Genomic DNA, 21,156 nt, shown 5'->3' on the forward strand with positions numbered 1-21,156 from the left:
ATGTCGGACCTGAAAGAAACTATCCTTATTCCTTGAGGGAAGCCTATTCAGCCACGGGTATTTCTCTGGCCAAGTCATATGCAGCCCCTCGAACAGAGACAGCCAAAATGTATGCTGTAGACACAAGGGTGTAAAATGTACGTCTCACGCTGTGCTTATATATGATCTGATCAATCAATATGGTTACATTGATAAAATAGAAAGTCAACCTAGGAACAGTTATTTAGAATTCATATTCAACTAAATTAGTTGTTGGTTAATCAAAATGTTTGAATCTCCTCTACTTTTCCTTTCTATTACTCTCATATTTTCCCCTCATTCTCTCTGCTAACCTTTCTCCTTATGCACACACTTTCCCTATATTTTAAGGTTAGTCTGCTAGGATGTAGAAATGTTTGTTTGTGATTTCTACATAGCTATTACAGGTTATGACATGGTAATATTAAAATGAAATGATACTTAAATAGAAAGCAAATCTCAAAAGAGGCCAGGAACCCTCATCTTTGAAAAGATGTACAAACTTACCTTTCTCCCTGGCTTTTGGTTCACCTTTTGTATTTTTAACAAGTGGTGAATTATTTGATACATTTGAGGCAGATTGTTCTTTTAAATTCAAACTGGTATATCAATGCCTACCATTACTCTTACTGTATTAAACAGAAAAAGAAAATAACTTTGTATACCAGCCACTGGTGAGAGTTAAGGACAAGATCCCTCCTCCCACTCACTCTAAATGCCAAAGGCAAATGCTAAATTAATACTGGAGCTCCTGATGAATTTCTACCTCATTAACAACCTAAGGGATCTGTGTATTATTTCATCACTATTCTAGCATTACCTATATATTGTCAAATTATTAGACTACAGAAGTAATAGTTCAACCAGAGAATTTACTCATTTATTGATTAAACATCCAAGCACTATTGTAATGTAGTATGTTAGAATTCACCAATTCAAGTGCCTACGCGCCACTGAATCATCAGCACCAAGCAATATATTAGACATATAGCAAAATTTAACAAATATATGTTGATTTAAATAAATAAAGGTTCACAACTCCACTGAAAAATCAATGTTCCTCATAAAATGTGGGAATACAGAGTTATATATATAAAGAACTGGCTAATGGAATTTAATTCATATTCATAATGTACTCATCTTGAACTTTTTTAATTGTAGAGTTTTTTTTAAGGTTATAAAATTTAATCTCCAGTTTTCTAATTATTTGTCATTAACATTAATGACACTAATACCTTTAAGGTACCCCCGCATTACCTTAAAAGGCAATCTGCTGAACTACAAGTTAGTTCTTTGAAAAAATAGAAATTAAGTTGTGAATTTCTAAAAATGTGGAAATAAATGTTTCCAATTTAAAGAGCAAAGAATAATGTGAAAATTAGCTTATGATTCCTAGCACATGGATTAATATTTCGAGAATGTTGTTTATTACTTCCCACAGTATCTTCAACAGTATTCTCTGAAGCAATTCCAATCCAGTTGGAGAATTAACAGCAATAGATTTAACTTGATCTCATTTTTACTATTAACTGTGTAATTGACATTAAAAATTTTGTAAATCATATGCACTAGTTATTTGATTATTATTCTATGCATTTAAAAAATTATTTTGTGTTTTTCCCCCTCAATCTTGGTTTTTAACTTTTATGCTCATTTTTATTTGATAATTTATTATCTGTCATGCTTTATCTATTCCAATAAGTCTCTTGAAATCTTTATGGGGAAAGGCAGGACAAAAATAATTAAACAGTTCATTAGATTTTAAAAATGTAATTTTTTTTATTTGTATAAGAAAATATTTCAGAGAACCATGATGATAATTGATGTTTGTGACTATTTTGAGTTTTGTCTCAATTAAAACATTTTTTATATAATGGGAAGAATGTCAATATTTGTTTTTAAACATTTATTTGAAATATTCATTTCTAGTTCATTGTAATTTAATGAAGCATCCCAAAATAGAGCATAAAGAAGACTATGCTTTGTATGGCAACTAGTGAACAACAAAATAAATGCTAAATGATGAAGCTGTAATAATTGACAGTTTGTGGTGCAACATGACATAAGAAAAAAAAGCAATAGTTTATTTATTTATCCAAAAGTATATACAAGTAAGATTATTAGATTGACACATTAAAATAGCTCACTAAATACTGAGTACTAAAATTTAGGCATGCCTATTAATTGCAATGTAAGGAAAGAAAAATTTAAAAATGGGACAATGCTATTTACCCCTTTATTAACTATTTTCTAAAATCAAATTTTTAAATTAAAATTAGCTTTCATCATTATAAAATTTGTATATGTTCATTGTAAAATCTTTGCATAAATATCAGAAAGATTCAAAAATATATCTTATTTAAATACTAACACACCATTCTCACTATATTCTCTCTACCTAGGACATCACTACTCCTAAAATTTTATTGAATATCTACACAGACTCTCAGATATTCTCCATTTATGCACATACACTTAAAGACATTCATATAAATATGTATCTCCTTTTAAAGAGATCATTTTATATTTTGCTGCATATCTACTTTTTAAATTTAACCTCTGATTTACAGTAGCAATACATTTTCATATGTAATACCTAGTCTATGTTTAAATTTCCTCAAACATTTAAAAACATATTACTCAGCTACTTTGTCCAAAAAGGAACTGCATTTCATTTTAAGTCCTTAAGTCTCTCTTAATCAAACTACATTTTTTCCCACTGATTTCTCTAATAATCAGTGATGTTGAGCTTTTCTTCATATGTTTGTTGGTTATATGTGTGCCTTCTTTTGAGACATGTCTATTCATGTCCTTTGCCCATTTTTAAACGGTGTTGCTTGTTTTTTCTTGTTTAAGTTCTTTATAGATGCTGGATATTAGACCTGTGTCAGAAGGATAGATTGCAACAGTTTTCTCCCATTTTGTAGATTGTCTGTTTACTCTGTCAATAGTTTCTTTTGCTGTGAAGAAGCTCTTATACACCAAGGAATTCAAATCAATCTCTTATAAAGACACATGCCTAAGTATGTTCATTGCAGCACTACTCACAATAGCAAAGACATGGAATCAACCTAAATACCCATCAACGATAGACTGGATAAAGTAAATGTAGGACATATACACCGTGGAATACTATGCAGCCACAAAAAATAATGAGATCACGTTCTTTGCAGTGACATGGCTGGAGCTGGAGGCCAATTTCCTTAGCCAAGTAATGCAGGAACAGAAAACCAAATACCACATGTTCTCACTTACAAGTGAAAACTAAATATTCAAAACACATGGACACATGGGAGGAACAACACACACTGGGGCCTGTCAGAAGGCAGTGGGTGAGAGGAGAGAGAGAATCACGAAAAATAGCTAATGGACACTGGGCTTAATACCTGTGTGATAGGATAATCTGTGCAGCAAATCACCGTGGCACACATTTATCTATGTAACAAACCTGCACATCCTACACATGTATCCCTGAACTTAAAAGTTGTATATCTCAAAGAAAACTTATTTTCTTTATAAACTACCCAGTCTTTGGTATTCTGGTATAGCAACAGAAAATGAACTAAGATGAAATATATATTGCATTCTTAGAAACATGCAGAGAGTGATGTTAAGTGCTCTTGTCACAAAAATGATAGATATGTCAGGGAATGAATTTGATAATCAACTATATTTAAGCTTTCCACAATGCACATATACTATAACACATCATGTGCATGATAAACACCTTATTTATTAATTTGAATTTTTAAAAAGTATCTGTTGTTATTTTATTCTAAAACATTTATGTAATCCTGTGTGCTAGATATTAGGTATCTTAGGCTTTATAGAAAACCCTAGAATTTGTTTCGAACTCTCTCACTACTTACATTTTGATGATCAGCTAAAGACTAAACACTATAGATTCTAACTAATTTAAAGCCCTCTAAGTCATTCCCTTAGTCCAAGTTATTATCTTAATCCTAGTCCAAATTTTTATCTTCTCCCTGAGATGATTGCAACAGTCTCTTATATTCCTTCCCCCAATCCATGCTTCATACTGCAGCCAGATTGTCTTCCTATTTTTTTTAGGATAAAGCAACAAAAGTTGTAAACTAATTTTCAGGCTCTCCATGAATTCAGCTCTGGAAACTGCTACTGCCTCTCGGTTTACCACTCTCCTGTCTACTTATCACCTTCCAATCAGACTGCATTTCTTTCTTTGCTTCAGATGGCCCTATACTTTTCTTGCCTCTATCCCTAAACACCTGATCCTTTTCCTGATTTTTACCTCTGAACATCCTTCCTATCTCCAATAACAGATCATTTCTTAAGGGACATCTTTCCTAAATACAGCATTTTCCTCTCTTTCCAAGGTAGCAAAATTGAGGTGAGGACTAAAAAGTCCCTAATGCCGCAACTGGAAATACAACCCATATATTTGCTGCATCATTGATGGAGCAGTCTTATTAAACCAGAGATCACCATCACAGAGAGAAGGCTGATTCTCTGTTTAGTCTCTTTACCAGACTCTGTTCTTCACACTTAAACTTGTTCGTTTTCTTTTTTTGTCTCTAGATTCTCAAGCTTGAGAATAGTTTCAGCCTTATAGTCAGTGGATACACTAGAAATTAGTAGAAAAATCATTCCTGAAGCAGATTGCACAGCTTTTGTTCTTAAGTGGATCACGGTGGCTTCTGATATGCAGTAATTGGAAAATAATATTATACACAATCCAGTATTGGTTCTCCTATGTTTCCATTACGAAAATTGGTGATTTAGTCATTCTGAGAATTTTCTGAAATAATATGTATTTGTCTAAAATGGAAAAGAATAAAGAATTAAACAAACAAATCATATCAATTATCCCAGCATCTAGAGAGTCTCTGTTAGCATACTTTAAAAAGTATACATATATAAGATTTCCAAACAATCAACAGTACAGAAATGTAAATATTTAACAATGTATCTTATTTACTCCTATGGTGTTCCCCTATTTGTCCTCACACAAGAGGTGTACCTATCGCCAATATTTTATATCTTTCAAAGAAAAAAATTATGAACTATGGTATGTCTAGATTCTTTGAAAATGTGTATGCCATGCTATTTTCTATATCTTCCCTTAAACCAAAAATAAAATTTATAATCATTCATTGATTTTTTTCCCCATATGACCTCTCTTTTTAATAGCTACATAGTTCATTGTATGAATGTACAATTATTTGTCTAAAATGTCCCTTTAAGCATCATCACTGTTTATATGTTTTGCTACTATAAACAATGTTGCAATGAGTAACACTGAGAAAAATCTTTGCCTTTCTGTAGCATTATAGCTGTAGAATTAATATCTGGGTCCAAAAGTATAAATGTTGACAGCATGGAAGTATCCACCAAAATTTTAGGTAACATAGCCAAATTGGCCTTCGTAAAAAGGCTGCACTATGTTATACGTCCACTAACATTGTATGAAAGCGCTCGTTTCCCCATGCTCTTGCCAAAACAAGATATTAACGATCTTTAATATTGCCAATCTTATGGATAAACAGTGCTATTATACTGCTGTTTTGATATGCATTTAATTAAATTGAGCACAGTTGACCCAATTGAGCAACTTTTTCTGTTTTCACTAATTGTTTGGACATGTATTCCTGAAAATGGGAATTACAAAGATATTTTTCTTGTTTCTAGTTCATCCTATGTTGTGTCTCCAATTTGTAAGCATATATTAATGAACTTCTAAAAGGGTGACATAGATACTTACTACCAATGGCATTTGAAACATATTTAGGTGGTACATAGGACATTTTTATTTTATAGCCATTATTTATTTTTATATGGGCTTGAAAAAGGTCACTTTTCTATTTGTAATATAATTTAAAGATTCAACTTAAAATATATTTCAGTTTAAAACTGATTTCACTTTAAAATACATTAAATAAAATAAACAGAAAAGCTTTTCAGTCTGTATGTGAGGAATTGAATTTTGGTACATACTGGGTTAATCCATGTATTATTCTCATCATTAAATATACTCTAAGCAAAAGGAAAGATAGTTTATTAAGTTTCACTGCTTATGCAAAGCATAACCATAATAGTATCAGAGTTAGGAAGTATAAATTGAAATGTGTTTACATTTAGTGTATAGGCTTTATCCACAGCCAAAAATTAAGAAAATTATAAAATAACAAAAATGGTACTTTTTATCAGCATCCAATATTACACATTCAAAAATGCCTGTATAGGATTATTTTGTACAAAATCACAAAGCAAAATGAATTTGAAAGTAAAAGAGTCACTTGGTATGTATAGTCTATTCCTTTTCTTTGTTCTTTTTTTTAAAATCACTCTCAACAGAGTGGTTTTATAGGCAACACATTTTCATTATTTCATTTTCTCTTACACAATTCTGAAGAATTTCACATTTTGCCTTAAATATAATATTCTGGGTGAGTTTCATTTTATGGTCCACATGAATGCTATTTTAACTCTATCCCAACTCTATTTCATTTTTGTGAAAGATATTGAATTTTAAAATTGTCCCTTATAAAGTTGTGGTCCTAATGTAAATGAAACAAATTTGTAACTAAAAAACTGAAAATTAAAAAGGAACTTGCTATCAGGTAAAAATGATATAGGCTAGACCTATAAGGCCAGTATTGTAGATATTACACACCACGTGGGCATTATATGCACAAAGTAGCCTACCTTTGTAGACACCTCAAACTCATAGGTTTAATCCTCAGAAAGATGGTATCTATTTCAAATTTTCTACATTCTGATGCCAGGCATCTCACCTAATGCTCAACTTTCTTGTGAAAGAAACCAACTAACTTTTTGCAAATGTGAACTTCAATATTATTTCATTCTGTTAGGGTCTGTCAAAAATTTGATATTAGTAGCAACTCAGCTTCATAGTTTCACCTAGCTATTAAAACAAATCCAGCTAATGGGCTGGAATCATAGATTGGCTTTCATGCCCTCTGGTGGATGCCCAAAGAAATTGCTACACTCATTAGTAAAAAAGAAAAAAACAACCTTCATTTAAAAAATAAATATTTTTGGTTGGGTGCTGTGGCTGCCACCTACAATTCCAGGGAGACCGAGATGGATGGATCACCTGAAGTCAGGAGTTCGAGACAAGCCCGGCCAACATGGTGAAAGACCATCTCTACTAAAAATACAAAAATTAGTTGGATGTGGTGGTGCATCCCTGTAATCCCACCTACTTGGGAAGCTGAGGCAGAAGAATAGCTTTAACTTGGGAGGCAGAGGTTGTGTTGAGCTGAGATGGCACCATTGCACTCTAGCCTGGGCAACAAGAGCATATATATATATATATATATATATACACATATATATGTAGGTATATACATATGTATATACACACATATGTATGTCTGCTTTCTTTTTTCTTTTTTGAGATGGAGTTTTATGTGTGTATTATATATGCATATATATACATACATATATGTACACACATACATATATATACATACATATATACATACATATATATACAAATAAAACTCCATCTCAAAAAAGAAAATTATATATATGCATGTGTGTCTATTTTTCTTAAAACAGAGGGTTGTGAGCTTTTCAACTACGAAAGTATATATGCACATCATTAAACAATTAGAAAATCGAGAAACATACAAAAAATAAAATCACCTGTAGCCCCATTACCGTGAAGATAATATGTTTAACGTTTTTTACTTCTTTATACTATGACTTCCTTTGTTGGCTTGCAATTACAAGCTACACCTCTGCCAAGTCATGTACCTGTTTGATTTTATATTTCTTTATACTAAAGTAATAAATGAAGGTAATTTTGAAAGTCAAGCAGTGCTATAGAATCATAATAGAAATCAGTACGTTCTGCCATATCTTAGCCCACACATTACCTCCATGTGCAATCTCTTGAAACAACAATTTTCAACTCATTCAGTATTTTGTAACAAATATTTATGATCTAATTCTGAAATGATGCATTTTAGCAACAGTTGTTTTTTCCTTTAATTAAATTTCCACAATCTGAGATTAGCATTTAGGTTTCTTACCATATCCTGCCACCTTCCTTCACAAACCTTTTCCCTCTGCCTGTCTTGTTAATATAAATAATATACATTTAAGATTATTAATTTAAAATTTTTAATTAATTTAAATAATATTAATTATTTGCATAATTCATAGCTTAACCATTTTTGACAGTACTAATTATTTGAAATTTTCATAGCTTAGCCATTTTATAGTTAATCCAACTTTTGTTGTTCATGGATTTAATAAATGTTTTGTTTTTTCCACTTCCTCTGTTTTCTACTTACTACTAATTTATCATTATAATTACATTATATATTTTTCTTTAATCATTCTTCTTATTTCCTGTAGCTCATTGCTATCATGTTCTGATTGAAACTGGCTCTTTTTGGGTGCTACAATACTATCTTTTTATAGATTAACTTCATTATCATTTTCAGAATTCTCTTCACGTCTTTTGCCTCTAATTCTTGGACATTTCTTGATTGCCATAGCAAATATTAGCTTAACCATTCTATTTCTTCCCTGACACTTAGCAAAGTAGAGAAACTTAAAACCTCAGTCAATCATGACAACCATCTGTGTTCATCTCATTCACCTTTCCAAGTACTAAAATCTTATGATTAACTTCTTACCGTCATCTTCTTCCCTCTGTCCTTGTGAATTAAAAACATTTTAATTCCTTTACTATAATCTTAGTAGGTTTCTGAAGAAAGTAGATGTCTTCATTCTACCATGTTTAACTTGAAGTTAGGAGTAGCCAGGTGACAAAATTGTTATTAGGATAAAATCTGACAGCATATATGAAAGCAGTTTATTCACTATAAAGCTCTATACACACCAGGGATTATTGCAGTACACAAACAAAAGCTTCTTCAGATATTTTTCATCAGTGGAAACAAGTTAATAGCAGTAACTCAGCTGTCTCTGGCTTCTACTCACCCTCACTTTCATAAGGCCTTACCCCCATTAAATCCTCATCCAGATTTTTGGGAGTTTCCAGAACTAGGAAACGTTACTTCAAAACTTAGTTTTAGTACAAGGCAAGGTGTTTTTAGTCACTTGGGTATAAATCAGTATACAAGGAAATGATTTTCTTCACTCGTGGATTTATATTCTAGCCCTGGAAGAAACGTAGCAGACTACCAATACAATTCAGCTTTCTGGCATAGTAGAAGATGGTAAATGCCATGGAAAAATAAAAAGTGTTTCTAGTATAAGGAGTTTGGGAGTGTCAGAGTTGGAAGAGGCTGCAATTTAAAGGGGAATAGTCAGTGTGGGCCTCATTGGGAAGGTGACTTTTGAAGAAAAATTAAAGCAGGTGAGTTGATGAAGCAATGTTGATATCTGGGGGAAGAATGTTGCAGACAAAAAGAACTGCAAGGTCGGGGTAGGCTAGTACCTGATAGGTTTGAGGACAGTGTTTTTGCAGCAAATGAGTAAAAGGGAAACACAAGAATGGAGATGGTGAAGGAGTACAGATCCTACAGAGCTATTGTCAAGGAACTTGACATATGTTTTTTTACTGAGGTGGAGTCCCTCAGTTAGAGTTTAGTTAAGGTACTTGATGCTCCTTATGTTGTAAAAAGATTACTCCACGTATCAAAAGGTGCTTTACATCATACATCATTAGGGAATTGCAAATTAAAACAACTGCACACCTATTAGTATGGCCAAAATTCAGAAGACTGACGGAATGCTGGTGAGGATGTGGAGCAACAGGAACTCTTCATTCACTGCTGCTAGAACTCCAAAATGGTACAGACACTTTGGAAGGTAGGTCAGTAGTTTTGCTACAAAACTAAACATGCAATCCAACAAACATGCTCTTGGAATTTACCCAAAGGAGTTAAAAACTTATGTCTCCACAAAACCTTGCATATGCATATTAACCGTAGCTTTATGCAGAATTGCCAAAACTTGGAAGCCACCAAGACGTCCTTCAGCAGGTTGAAGGCATAAATAAACTTTAGTATACCAGACAATGGATTTTATTTAGCCCTGAAAAGAAATGAGCTATCAAGCCATGAAAAGAGGACTTTCAGGGGCAGTGGAATACTCTGTGTGACGCTATCATGGTAGGTACATGTCATTCTAAATTTGTCATACCTACAGAATGTACAACACCAAGAGTAAATCACAATATAAACTATGGACCTTGGATGATAATTATGTCAGTATACGCCCATCAACACCTCTTGTAAGAAGTGTACCACTCTGGTGAGGAATGTTGGTAAGCAGGGAGGTTATGTAAGTGTCAAAGCAGAGTGTATATGAGAAATTTCTGTACCTTCTGCTCAGGATTCCTGTGGACCTAAAGCTGGTCTAAAAATAGTTTATTTAAAAGGATTACTTTAGCTTCTATGGCTCCAAGTATTTTTTTGCCTGAGCAACAGTTGCAGTTTACTGAGATGAGGAAGGTTTGGATAAACAGATTTGGAAAAAGAACATTAGGAAATAAGTTTGGTGAAGCTAAATTTTAGATATCTATTGATGTTTATTGTTTTTTTTTCAACAGGTTTGTCAGCTGAAGTTCATATAGCATCTACAATAGATGTTTTTTTTTTTTCTGTTCCTCCACTGATGGCCACTGCCAAAATGCCACTTGAAGATGTCTGCAGTCCTCATGAGTATACTGATATCTATGCCAAAGGTTCTTAGCATAGTGCTCCAGTAAATGCCAAGCCTTGAAGTTCCAGAGAAAGACTGTGGCTATGGAGTCCATGTTAATTCCTGTAAAATGGGAACTTTCTTCCCCATCCTCACCCCATTAGCATTACACATGCTCTATGTCTTCAGCAATCTCCTTCATCTTCTATCTACAATTTCTTCCTCCTAAGGTTGAGGCATAAAGTTTCTTGGACTGAGACTTGTAATCTTTTCTTTTCCTCTTCATTTATCCTATACCCTTCAACTCCAAACTTTTCTTTTACCTACCCTCTTCCCTCACTCACCATAATTCAAATATTACCTTTCTGGTTCTGGTTCCGGACATGTTGGGTTCTCTGCTTGGGCTATTGTTAAATTACAATCATTTTACGGACTCCACACTAGGAAGGAGTTTAAAGCAGAAAATGGTGTGATGTATACTGCGGTGGAGTCCTAAATGTAATAGAGACAAATTCTAGCACCTAATTATTGTTTATTTAGGTTCTAGTGGAAAGCATTAATTCAGTGGTGTAGCATAAAAGTATGACACAGCAGTGACATATCAAGAGTCGACTAATTTACCATTTAGACATCTCCATGATCAAAATGTTTCCAGACACCCATTTTTTTACTTTTGTCTATTTGTCCTTCCTCAGACTATATGAATAGATTTCTGGACATTTCCACTAACTGAAATAACTATTCCTAAATTGGTTGTTTTGGAATTACAGATGTCGTTAATACTTTAAATTGATAATCCAGACCTCAGATCAGCTTGTTTTTATAATATCTTCATATGGAGGTGGGGAGCCTAAAATTTCTTCATATGGAACAGGATACAGGTCAGGGGTTTGAGTCTGAAGGTGAATTCCAACAGTTGGACTCACAGCTGCTTCTGTCCCTGGAAAGAGAAAGATGAAGATTTGTAATCTTTCTATTGAGCATAAAACATAAGTACATGAACTGCCCGAAAAAAATCTGTCATTTCTTGGATCACTGAAGCAACAGAAAATTATTTGTATCCGTAAGAAAAAATTTACAACCGCCTTGCTCTTTGCAGCAAAAGTTTAGTCACATAACAAACAAAAAGAATTGGTTGCATGAACTGATGATATCATCATTATCTAACCCATCAAGCAGTATTTACAATGTAGCAGCTGAAACTAGAAGGAATATCCCCTTTTGTAGATCACAAGACAGGCGTCCTCTAAACTCTAATGGCATTTCAGCTAATGCTCCCATCATGGGAGATATAAATTGCATTATAAACATTAAAATATCACTTTTGAAATTTTATTATTTTACATTTATGCTTACAAATTTCAATACAAATTAATAATTATCTCTAGTAAATAGTAAAAATTTTAAGTTCAGTGATAAAAAGTGTGCATTTAAAGTATACACACACAATAAAGAGAATACATTTTAAAATATTTTTAAAAAATACTTTGAAATCAAAATTCTTGACTTCTAGATTATGCATCATACAGACCATTAAATATTAGAAATTGGCCTTTTCTTCCACTAACTGGTAACCTTGAAAGACTATGCACTTATTTTAATGGCTCTTTTGGAAATTGACTGTTAGCATTTCCTTGAAAGACTGTGTTTGGGACACGACCCCCAAATAGTGGTATTTTATAACCATCTTTATATTAATATATGGCTATATATAGAAAGATGGCCACACACACACACACACATATGCTTATATGTAAAGAATACATATATTCACCTGGATCTTTACCTACCTTTAAATGATATTGACTGTTTTTTGCCAAAACCATAGCAGCCAACAAAAATTCGTCTTTAAAAAGAAACAAGTCCCTTGAACTAAATCTGACCTCTGGATGATTTTACATGCTGAATTTATGAAACACAATCATATCGATACATTTACATGTTGTCTATGGCTGCTGTGCACTACCATGGCAGAGGTGAATAGTCCTCACATAGACCCTATGTTTTGCAAAGCCAAATATTTTCTATCCGGCTGTTCATTGAAAAAGTTTGCTGACCTTTCTTAAAGGAGTAAGACTAGATACCATTAGAAATATTACAAAGAACATGCCACAATGATCAAAAGAATTCAAAGATTAGTTGCATATTAGACATTAATTGCTTCCTTAGGATCCATATGGAGGTGACTCAGAATGATTGCTTTGAAGTGAATAAAGTTAATTTACAATAATGGATTTTCATACATTTGTGTTTGTCTTATTTCTTGTTTCATTGGTACAGAGCAAAGACTAATAATTCAAATATGTAAAGGGCGAGGTGATATTTAGAATATATGTCTCACCTATGGTTTAGCACTTTTCTTAGCATTATTTATTTAATTAGTCTATTTTGGGGCTATTACATAATACTTCTTTACCTCAAATTTCTCTTAGGCAATTAAGATATAATACTAGTATCTACCTCTATAAAAGCAAGGCCTAATGAGCATAATGTACTTAAAACAAGACCTGGCACACAGTAGTCATGCATCAGGGTTTCCTATTATTATGACAATATGTCAAGACTGTACTAATCCTAGGAACATACATGCATCTTCTTTCATTTACAATATTATTTTTCAATTCATCCTCTTTTCAAGGTTAAATAATGATTTAAACATGATCATTATTAATTATAATATAAGAGTTATTAAGTGAAAAGTATCATGGAGTCAGAGCCCTTTGCAGTTTGTAAGTTTGGATTGATGTCAGATAAGTCTGTGGGACTTGATCAATCAGAGTCAACACAGGTAAACTATACTTGACCCAGTAATTTCCTCCATTGTGAATACTTGTACTGAATGATGGCTATTTTCTTGGTGAACTGCTTCTAGTATATTTAGTACAAAGACAAAGTAACTTAACTATCTTTCTGCTTAGACATGTTCAACCAAACTAACTTGACACAACTATTATTTGTACTAGCTCCAATTTATTTCTACTTTTGCCACTGTCAATATTGTGTTCCTAGTGATAGAATCTTCAAAGTTGCTTTCTTAGAAGACGTTCATGATTGTAAGTTTCTTGAGGCTTCCCCAGAAGCCAAGCAGATGACAGCACTGTGTTTCCCATACAGCCTGCAGAACCACAAGCCAATTTAAGCCTCTTTTAAAAATATAAATTACCCAGTCTCAGGTATTTCTTTATAGTAATGTAAAAATGGATTAATACAGGAAATATTCTGTATTTTCAGTTGCCTTATTACTTAGGAGATATTCTGAAGGCATTATTAAATTAGGTAAGATACTGAGGGATATGGTTTGGCTGTGTCCCCACCCAAATCGCACCTTGAATTGTACTCACACAATTCCTACGTGTTGTGGGATGGACCTGGTTGGAGATAATTGAATCACAGGGTGGTTTCCCCCAACACTGTTCTTGTGGTAGTGAATAAGTCTCATGAGATCTGATGGTTTTATCAGGGGGTTCTGCTTTTGTGTCTTCCTTACTCTCTCTTTGCCTGCTGCCATCCAAGATGTGACTTGCTCCTCCTTGCCTTCCACCATGACTGTGAGGCTTTCCCAGCCATGTGGAACTGTAAGTCCATTAAAACTCTTTCTTTTGTCAATTGCCCAGTCTCGGGCATGTCTTTATCAGCAGTATAAAAATAGACGAATACACCGAGATAAGAAAACATTGAAACAAATAAAAAAAAAATTACCCCAACACAGGTGCTGAACAAAACGCACCCACATAATACTAGAATTATTTATCATTCATGGTTCAGGGAAGGAAGTAAGAAGGTCTCAGAAACTATAGCATGAATGATGCCATTTCAAAAGACGTAAGGGCATTGAGTGGACACTTTCTGGGTTGTAGCAGTGCTGGTGAAGGAGAACTGGATCCAGAAATGAGTGAAGTTCAGGGCAGCATAATAAGGGAATAAGGGAGATGAGGAGATTCTGGAGCTGACACCAGGAAGAGGAAGTGGGCCTGAAGATAAAAAAAAAATAATTTAGAATTTGATTAAGGTAAGTAGGTTAAATTGTAGTCCTTAAAATATCTCTGATTTTAAACTCTTTCTTCTCTTCTTCCTCTTTCTCTTGCTCCACATCTTCTCCTTTTCTGCCTTTTTGACTTCTGATCTTCTTCTCTTCATCCCTCTCTGGCAATACCTCTTCTTCCTCCTCACATCCCGAGAGAGTTGTATTAGTTTACCAGAGTTGTCATAACAAAGTACCACAGACTGGATCACTTAAATAACAGAAATATATTTTCTCAAAATTTTGGAGACTAGACATCTATGATCAGGGTGTCAGCAGGGTAGGTTTCTTCTGAGGCTTCTTTCCTTGGACTGCAGATGGTCACCTTCTCCTTGTGCTTTGACATGGTCTTTACTTTGTGCTTGTCTGTGTGCTAATATCTTCTGATAAGAATGATAATCATATTGAATTAAGGTTCATCTCAATTACTTCATTTTAATTTCATTGTCTGTCTTTTTGTAGACCCTATCTTCAAATATAGTCATAATCTGAGATACCGGGGGTAGAATTCAAACATATGAAATTGGGTGGGACACAACTCAGACCACGATAGGCGGCATCAGAGGGAATGTTTTTCCCTTTTGGAAGGGTAAAGAGCTTCCTAACATATGCACATAGAGAGTGATCACTGAGCACATAAGTGCCAGGGTCTCTTCTACTAAATCCAACAACTTCTGAGAAGCCCCTGAGTCTAGGATCCACAATTCAGGGGCACAGATCCTATGAAGTGGAAGGAAGACCAGTTATCTGAAGACTGAATCAGCAGAGTACTGTGAAAAGACAGGAACATTGGCCCAGGAAATGCTAATGGGGTCTGTGGTATTTGGCTGAGCTCCCAAGGACCTCTCCCAGATAGGAAATCTCATCAGACATTGGGAAGGTGTTGGGAACAGCTTCCTTAAACCTTTTATAAGGATCCAAGCCAAGTGTTTGGTTTTATTTTCTGTTTAGTATTTCTTCTCTCTCTCTGTTTTATTTTTTATTTTATTTATTTATTTATTTATTTTTGGGGGGGTTTTCGAGACAGAGTCTTGCTCTGTCGCCAGGCTGGATTGTGGATTGCAGTGGTGCAATCTCGGCTCACTGCAACCTCTGCCTCCTGGGTTCAAGTGATTCTTCCACCTCAGCCTCCTGAGTAGCTGGGACTACAGGCACGTGCCACTGCGCCCATCTAATTTTTTTGTATTTTTAGTAGAGACAGGGTTTCACCATGCTGGCCAGGACGGTTTCGATCTCTTGACCTCGTGATCCACCTACCTTGGCCTCCCAAAGTGCTGGGATTACAGGCGTAAACCACCGTGCCTGGCCTCTGTTTAGTATTTCTAATCAGAATAACTGGCAACCTGCACCATGTAATAGTGTCAGCAGTTTTGATTGAAAGAAATTTTCTATTTTATATATTTTAACAATAGTATAATTTGTCCACCTCAGCTTTCAGTCAGAAGTTTTCTCTTAGTTCCTCTCAGTTGAGGGCTGCTTCCAGAATATCCTGAGAGTCAAACCTCTGCCCCACAGGTCAGAAGAGCAGACCTATTTCAATTAATATATTCAATAAATGGTGATAATTAAGTAAAGTAAGTTTTGGAAAAAAAATTTTTTAATTAAGTCTGGGAGGAACCCAAGTTTAATATCTCAAACCTAGTCTCTCCATTAAAATGTTTCAAATGACCCATTTCCGACATTCTGTATTCAGCGGGGAGTATCCTACCTTCTCCTTTGTGCTCAAGAAATGGCAGGGAGTCCAGAAACTATTTTATATTCTAACATGTCGCCAGTGTCATTCCAGAGGTTTCTCATTTTTCTCTTTCTCTTCTGAACAGGGACTGTGAGAGAAATTCAGAAGCACAGTCCGGTAACCTTGATGTGGGCATATGAATCCTGGGACAGCTGGACTCAATCCTTAGCTGTGAGCACATACTCTGTGGGAGCTGTGGAAGTAGATGCTGTGTTTTTGACCTTCACCTCCTTCTGTAGCCATAAAAGTAAGCAGTTTTCTAATTTCTTTAGGAGAGCAGCTTCTTTTTATAGAAATATTAGGTAGGAAGAATCATTTCTATGGAGAAGTGAAAGTATAATGAGGACCTACTGGGGAATGTAAGTTTAGTATGGGTCCAGGCTTCAGACTGTCTTGAAATATTGACTGTCTGTACCTGTGCAACAATCTTGCATGTTCTTCACATGTACCCCAAAACCTAAAATGCAATAAAATATGTTAACCATTACTTCTTCCCCCTCACAAAAAAAGAAAAGACTGTCTAAAATTTACTTCCAGAAATTACTAGATAAGAAGTCTCTAGAGATGGAAGATCACCTCTTCCTAAATTATTCTTTTGTGTTTTGTTTTGGAGAGGGGAAATGGGATTGCCAAAAAGCATAGCTCTGGACACCGCATCCCATCAAAGACTGTCTGAAGAGCTGTTCCCTGCTTGTCCTGCCATCCTAAGCATCCCCAAGACATGATGGGAGATGAGCAATAGGTGGAACAACCGAATGCTCAATTCAGTGTAGGCACAAGAAAAGATGAATAGGATGGAGCAACTAATGGAATCAGTAGTGGAGAGATTTGCAACACAACCAAGGATGGAAGTGTTTAAATGTTTCTTGAGCAAAATTAGATCCGGAAGTTAAATCAGCGGAATTGAGAGCAAAGGATAGAGTGAGGATCAGCATGAAGATCCTGGAGCACAAGCCCTACCACTGAAGAGCTGCTCTAAAGAAACGTCTAGGTGTTCAAATAGTGAGCACCTCTTACCCTCTAGGGATGGGCTGTGCTGTGAATGACCAGCCCACATTTTCACTGGTTCCCTATCACCAATTCTGGACATTAAACTCGATTTGTTGACTTATAGTAAACATCTACGCATGTATGTTTATCGTCGAGAGTGACGGAAGTAAATAACACCCTCTAAGATAAATAGCCACTTTCCAAGTTGATATTTAGGAATTAGAGATAATATCTGAAAATTTTCAAATTACTGCTTAGCTTTTGACAAATGTAAAACAAATTGTGACCGTATTTTTTTAAATGCTATTTATACCCAAGGATTTTTTTTTTTGCCTGTTCTGAATGATTTCAGAGTAATATAGAGAATGTGAGTCTATTGTCCATCATTCAGTGCTATCACATGCAGATTGCTAAAGCAGTAAGTACATCAGCCGTGACACCTTCTCTCATACTCATTACTGTTCAGGCAAGTTCAAGAGCTCATATGGAAACTACAATGCAAGAAATATAAAAACATTAGACAAAGAAGTATATAACCATGGCACATAAACTGCTTTAAAAATTATAACAGGAAAACTGACTAGCTTAATAATATACTTAAAATTTAAAAGTAAATTCTTTTAAGATTCAAGATAAAAGGTCTTTCTCAAAGTAAGAGAAGAGCTGAAAATACCAGGCTGCATTTTTCTTTTTAGAAACGTAAGTTCAGATTAAAAAGCATAATTGCATTTACTTATTAAATACCTCTAGGTAAATAAAGAAAAATAGTCCAATGTTACCATGTTGACTCCTTTGACTAATGTATTTTGTTAAAAGATCAATAACCCTATTTCCCTCTATGCCCCGTGGAAAGGGCTTTTGATTTTAGGAGAAAGAACTTATTGTTATTGGAGACTTTAATTATCCTTTCTAAAATAGCCATTTCCCAAACTGGTAATATGTTGCCTCTTTTAACTAATAACTTCTAAAGGAGAGAAAAAGGTGAAAGTGAATATAATCATTATGTTAGAAAACTGAGTTTGATGTTAACACATTTTTATTTATTTTTACCCCACTTTTCATCTAGCTGTTAGTTTTTCTCAAGGCACACCTTGCTCCATCTATTGAAAATGTCATGGTGGCTCAAGTTTCTGAAAGATGGCTTTAGTTATTATCTCTGTTAAGTACTCTTGAAGTAACCATAGTGTGGAATGCAGTCCCTTAGAATAAAGTTTCCCAACAATCCCTGATTGGGACAACAGTTAAGATGAAGAAACTCCGATCAATTATGACCTCCTAGAAATCAGTAAGTTGCTGTTTCTTTCTTTCTTTTTTTTTTCTTCTACTCACAGCTGAGGCTGGCAGCTACAAATAACTCTAAGCCCTTAATTTTCTCCATTTTTTATTTCCTTATGCAAACTGGAAAATGAAGGAAAGGGCATGGTTTTGGGAGAGGGGTTGGGCGCTGATAGGATCAGGATGCTCAGATGAAAGGGCATGAAAATTGACATTCTCCTGACCATTCTATAGAATTTCAGATTCTGCATTGACCGTAGACAATCTGGAAAGTTTTGTTCAGTGTTACTTCACATGAGTTCAGTAAAGTATAGGAAGCTCAATAAATGAAATTACAAATACAAGTTAAGATAGGTTGATAATAAAAGCTCGGAGATGATTTTTGGTACCGTAAACCCTACCATTCACCTGGACTGTCCAGCCCTTCTCTTCTCTTCTACTTGTTGAACACAAGATATTTAGTTGCTGTCCCTATACTCAACCGTGGGTCGGTTCCCCAGACACGTTTTCTTTCTTTTGGGAGTGCCTTTCTTTTGAAATTTTCTCCCTTAAACTCTCCTCAATGCAGGGCTTTCTGTCTCCAATAAGCCATATTCTTTTCCAAGTTCACAAATCTGCTTTTGGGAGAATAGTTTCTAAATTCATTACAAAACCACTAAGTTTCTAAAAGGAGTCCAAAGTGTAGACAACTCACCATAAATGGAGTCCAAGTCTCCAACAGCAAAAACGGCCATGGTGCGCCTGTGAGAATCAATTCGGGGTCTCCTCAGCCAGCACTGGAGGCAGAGGACCACTGCTCCACAGAGAAGAGTTGCCATGAAAACCAGCAGCAGGATCCTGACTCCAGAAGTTACCAGGGAAGAACGAGGTAGAGCATGTGGGGAAGTTAAGAGCTTCCATTACTACCCGGAAGTGGATGAGGACTCAGCTATACTGGCCACAAGCAATCTGGGACACTGGATTCCTTAAGCAATTTCATACCACCACCTATACATTTTCACTGAACCAGAATTAGTCTTTGGCCTCAGAGAGGGTTGATCTTTCTGGGTGGTAGTAGTCATTTTCTCCTTGGGAATTGGAGGGTTATTCTAAAACATAGTGTCTTAATTTATTCATCCATTCTTCCTTTTTCCATCCATCCATCTATCCATCCATCCATCCATTCAGTTAGTATTTAAGTAACTGCACACACTTTAGATATTGGGGTTAAGAATTCAAAAGTACACTGGGTCTCTGCCTTTGAGGAGCTAGCCAGCTAAATGATAGAACTGACAATGTTAAGTTGAGAATATGCAAATGTCAAGATGTAAGAGGTTAAAATTTCTGAAGGATTATCTCATAGAAGAGATAGTGGTTATTTGGAATGGCTTTTAAGGCCAGAACTAACATCAGTGGAGAGTCATTTAGGGAGATTTCAAGACAAAGAACAATTATTTTGCTGTTAAAGATTTTCAACTCTAGAATAAACTCTTATTCTTAAAAATAGTGAGTCCCTTTGTCACAAGAAGTGTTTAAGTAAACACTAGCCAACAATCTGAAAGGGATATTTCTATATTGATTTGCATGACCCCTTAGGCTGTATGATTTCATGTACCATCTCATATTATTTAGAACAAAGGGTTTGTATATGCCACCAACTGTCGTATAAAACAAACGGAGGACATTCTTACCAGATATACCAGCCATTAGGGTGTCGATCATTATAATTTACACACCTGGTGATAAAGGAAGATCATTAGTCCTGGAACTCTGGATAGCCAAAGCCTATTTCTTTCACCCAATAAAATTAGTATTGATCACACTTGTTTCTCCAAAAAAAAATCACCTACATATTCCCATATCAGCTCATGCCTCCCCACACCCAACACAATTATGCAAATGTTTATGCCCACTCAATTCAAGGCACTGGGAATACAAGTAAATGTGAAACTATCCGACTGATACACAAACAGATAATTACACTATAATGGGTTTGATTCTAGAGTTACAAATACTGTATGCATTGAAAAGGCAGTGACTAACTCTTCAGGGACAACAAATCACAGGTGTTAGATGTTAGGCAGGTAACCATTATACTGTTCATCTAGAGACCTATAGTCACTTGAAACTCAGATTTTCCAGGGAAGAATACCTTGGTAGAGAATAGCAGGCATTGGACAACTTGTTGCACTCTTGTTATACAATTGGTGAGGGAAGAAATTAGACTAGGAGGAAAATGAATGAATGTGGCCATACCAACCATTTACCAAGGAGTTTGAAGTTGATTCCTTCAGTCAGAATGGTCCTTTGTGTGTCTAGCCACAACTCAATCATTCCTGAGACAAGTTTTAAAAGATCACAGACAAACACAGTTCACAAGTGGATTTGGGGGGTGTATAACTCCGCAGGTGTACAGAGTCCCTCACTATGTCTAACATGGCACGCTAAATGTAAGTTTGCTGATGGACTTTCTTCATACCTCAATAGACTTTTAAGGTATTCTGAGCTTGAA

At 35.0% G+C, this 21,156-nt stretch overlaps 2 protein-coding genes across 3 annotated transcripts in view; one reads left to right on the forward strand and one right to left on the reverse strand.

Moving 5' to 3' along the window:
* CLDN16 (claudin 16) overlaps nt 1-8,118 on the forward strand; it is a 30,508-nt gene extending 22,390 nt beyond the window's left edge. Inside the window, exon 5 of the mRNA XM_003927014.4 lies at nt 1-8,118. Within this exon, the coding sequence (XP_003927063.1) occupies nt 1-134 (134 nt within the window). The 3' untranslated portion in view covers nt 135-8,118.
* Nucleotides 1,966-21,156, reverse strand: part of TMEM207 (transmembrane protein 207) — a 27,381-nt gene continuing 8,190 nt past the window's right edge. The window contains exons 3-6 of one of the 2 annotated variants that reach the window (XM_010337723.3): nt 20,336-20,380; nt 19,360-19,502; nt 11,448-11,584; nt 1,966-4,815 (exon numbers count right to left, since the gene is read on the reverse strand). In XM_010337723.3, the coding sequence (XP_010336025.1) occupies nt 11,454-11,584; nt 19,360-19,502; nt 20,336-20,380 (319 nt within the window). In that variant the 3' untranslated portion in view covers nt 1,966-4,815; nt 11,448-11,453. Of the gene's footprint in view, nt 4,816-8,123; nt 11,585-19,359; nt 19,503-20,335; nt 20,381-21,156 lie in introns of those variants that run through there. The other variant, XM_003927015.3, reaches the window with a different exon arrangement.

This window comes from Saimiri boliviensis, chromosome 8 (assembly GCF_048565385.1).
Source record: "Saimiri boliviensis isolate mSaiBol1 chromosome 8, mSaiBol1.pri, whole genome shotgun sequence".
NCBI lineage: Eukaryota > Metazoa > Chordata > Mammalia > Primates > Cebidae > Saimiri > Saimiri boliviensis.